The 2656-nt window shown below is 33.4% G+C and overlaps 1 protein-coding gene across 1 annotated transcript in view; it reads left to right on the top strand.

Moving 5' to 3' along the window:
- Positions 1–2656, top strand: part of LOC105826513 (general transcription factor IIH subunit 2) — a 43749-nt gene that overhangs the window by 23520 nt on the left and 17573 nt on the right. Inside the window, exons 6-9 of the mRNA XM_012664493.1 lie at positions 1343–1433; positions 1654–1741; positions 2257–2364; positions 2608–2611. Of these exons, the coding sequence (XP_012519947.1) occupies positions 1343–1433; positions 1654–1741; positions 2257–2364; positions 2608–2611 (291 nt within the window). The remainder of the gene's footprint in view (positions 1–1342; positions 1434–1653; positions 1742–2256; positions 2365–2607; positions 2612–2656) is intronic.

Genomic DNA, 2656 nt, shown 5'->3' with positions numbered 1-2656 from the left:
GCATGCCTGTAGTCCCAGCTACTCGGGAGGCTGAGGCAGAAGGATTGCTTGAGCCCAGGAGTTTGAGGTTGCTGTGAGCCAGGCTGACGCCACGTCACTCACTCTAGCCCGGGCAACAAAAAAAGCGAGACTCTGTCTCAAAAAAAAAAAAAGAAACTGCCACAACCACCACAACTTTCAGCAACTACCACCCTGATAAGTCAGCAGCTGTCAACTTCAACGCAAGACAGCAAAAAAGATTATGACTCAGATGATTGTTAGCATTTTTAGCAATAAAAGTATTTTTTAAATTAAGGTATGTATTACATATTGTTTTTTCAGACGTAATGCTATTGCACGCTTAATAGGCTACACTATAGTATAAATATAACTTTTATATGCACTGGGAAACGAAAAAATTATGTGACTTGCTTTCTTGCGATATTTGTGGTGGTCTGGAACCAAACCTGGGGTATCTATCTCCAAGATATGCCTGTATGGGAAAACATGTAATACAATTAGCTCTCTGTATCCATGGGTTCTACTTCTGTGGATTAAATCAACTACAGATTGCAAATATTCAGGAAAAAAAATGGTGCTGTGTTGAACAGGTGCGGACTTTTTTCCTTGTCATTACAGGATAGCAATGCAGGTTAACAACTATTTAAATAGTATACATTGTTTCAGGTACTGTAAGTAATCTAGAGATGACTTAAAATATATGGGAGGATGTGCATAGGTTATATGGAAGTACTACTATTTCATATAAGGGACTTGGGCATCTTTGGATTTTGTTATCCTCAGGAGGTCCTGGAACCAACCCCTACCCCCTCAACCAAGGATACCAAGGGACAAGTGGATATATAGGATTCAGTACCATGGTTTCAGGCATCCACTGAGGGTCTTGTAATGTATCCCCTGCAAATAAGGAGGGACTACTGTATAGTCTTTAAGAAAGAAGTGTGTTAGTATTGTTAATCCACACCTATACACTTTAAAGTTGATCCATATGATATTGTCATATTTCTCAGGGCACACTTTAGACTTTGTATAACACAAACCTACTAGAATGTAAGCTTTGTGACATCAGGAATCTTGTTGGTCTTGTTTATCACTCTATCCCCAGAACATAAGAGAGTACTCAGTAAATAATCATTAAATGAATCAATAATTTTTTGTGTGTGTAGCTCATTTTTGAAAATTTACATAAAAATGTTTCAAATATACTCAACAGTTTTTCCTTGCAGTGTTGAAACAAGGTATATTGTAGTCTAATGTGTAAGCCTATGTGTACTATTCTTGGTAAATTTTTTGCTAGTGTAATTTGTTATACCTGATTGGAGTATATTTTATCTTTTTTTAGACACATGCCTGGACATACAAGTAGAGAAGTCTTAATCATCTTCAGCAGCCTTACAACTTGTGATCCATCTAATATTTATGATCTAATCAAGGTAGACCCAATAAATCAAGACCAAAGTTACAACTCTATTGTCTTTTTGTTTTATTTTATTATGTAGTAGTTCTGTCACTTGGCAGAGTTACAACTGTAAAGAGAATTCTGTAGTGAATTCATCACTAGTTTTCAGAGCATTCTTTATTTTTCAAATATATTAATTCTTAAATGTTTTTCTTCTTTCCCGGAAACGGATCATTTACTTGGACTTTATGAAGACCCTAAAGGCAGCTAAAATTAGAGTGTCTGTTATTGGATTGTCTGCGGAGGTTCGAGTTTGCACTGTACTTGCTCGTGAAACTGGTGGTATATATCTAGTATCTTCAATATTTATTCATAATAACTGTATAAGAAATAATTTATTAGGATGTTTTAATCTGTTTTAAGCTACTGAACTTAAGTCAGTGCATATCTGGTAGTCCAAAATATGGATAATCATCTTAAATATATCATTAATTCTATAAAAAATTATCTTAAAATGCAAGGAATTTTCAGTAGTTATGTGGTTTCGTTTTTTTTTTTTCTCCCACCCATGATGCTCCAGTGTTTGGAGGAAGTTTTATAGCTCCTGGAAAGCTAGAAATTTCACTATATGTAATACTTTGTGAAGGTTTCGTAACTTGTCTTTAATGAAATTGTAGTAACAGTTATTTCTAAACAAGTTGATTTAGAAATATTTAAATATTTAAGGTTTTTTAAAAAAGATAGTTATTTTGAAAATGTACATTTTCAGATGATAAAACTTTTATAGAATTACATTGAAGTTATACTTCATTCTTATATCTGCAAGTCTGATTTTTTTTAACTTTTCATCTTGCTAGGCACATACCATGTTATTTTAGATGAAAGCCATTACAAAGAACTGCTAACACATCATGTTAGTCCGCCACCTGCCAGCTCAAGTTCTGAATGCTCACTTATTCGTATGGGTAAGTGTTTATTTTATGGCTTTTGAAAATACATATTTTTGCTCAACATACACTTTCTGTTTTCATTTGCATAAACTATCATTTTAACATTTAAGAATTTTTTAACTTAAATGTTTTATAATTAGGAAAAATATGCTTATTGGAGCAATTTTGAAAAATATAGAGAAGTAAAAAGAAAATGAAAACTTCCTGTAGTCTTGTCTGTTAGAGAGCACTACTGGCTTTATTTGTTTTTAAGGCTAGGAAGGTATAAAGACATGGTGTTTATAGAGAAATACTTGTGTTAAGAAAT

This window comes from Propithecus coquereli, unplaced genomic scaffold, assembly GCF_000956105.1.
Source record: "Propithecus coquereli isolate 6110/MARCELLA unplaced genomic scaffold, Pcoq_1.0 Scaffold9, whole genome shotgun sequence".
Classification (NCBI taxonomy): domain Eukaryota; kingdom Metazoa; phylum Chordata; class Mammalia; order Primates; family Indriidae; genus Propithecus; species Propithecus coquereli.
The sequence above is the reverse complement of the archived record's forward strand: the minus strand, read 5'-3'. Positions and strand labels throughout refer to the sequence as shown.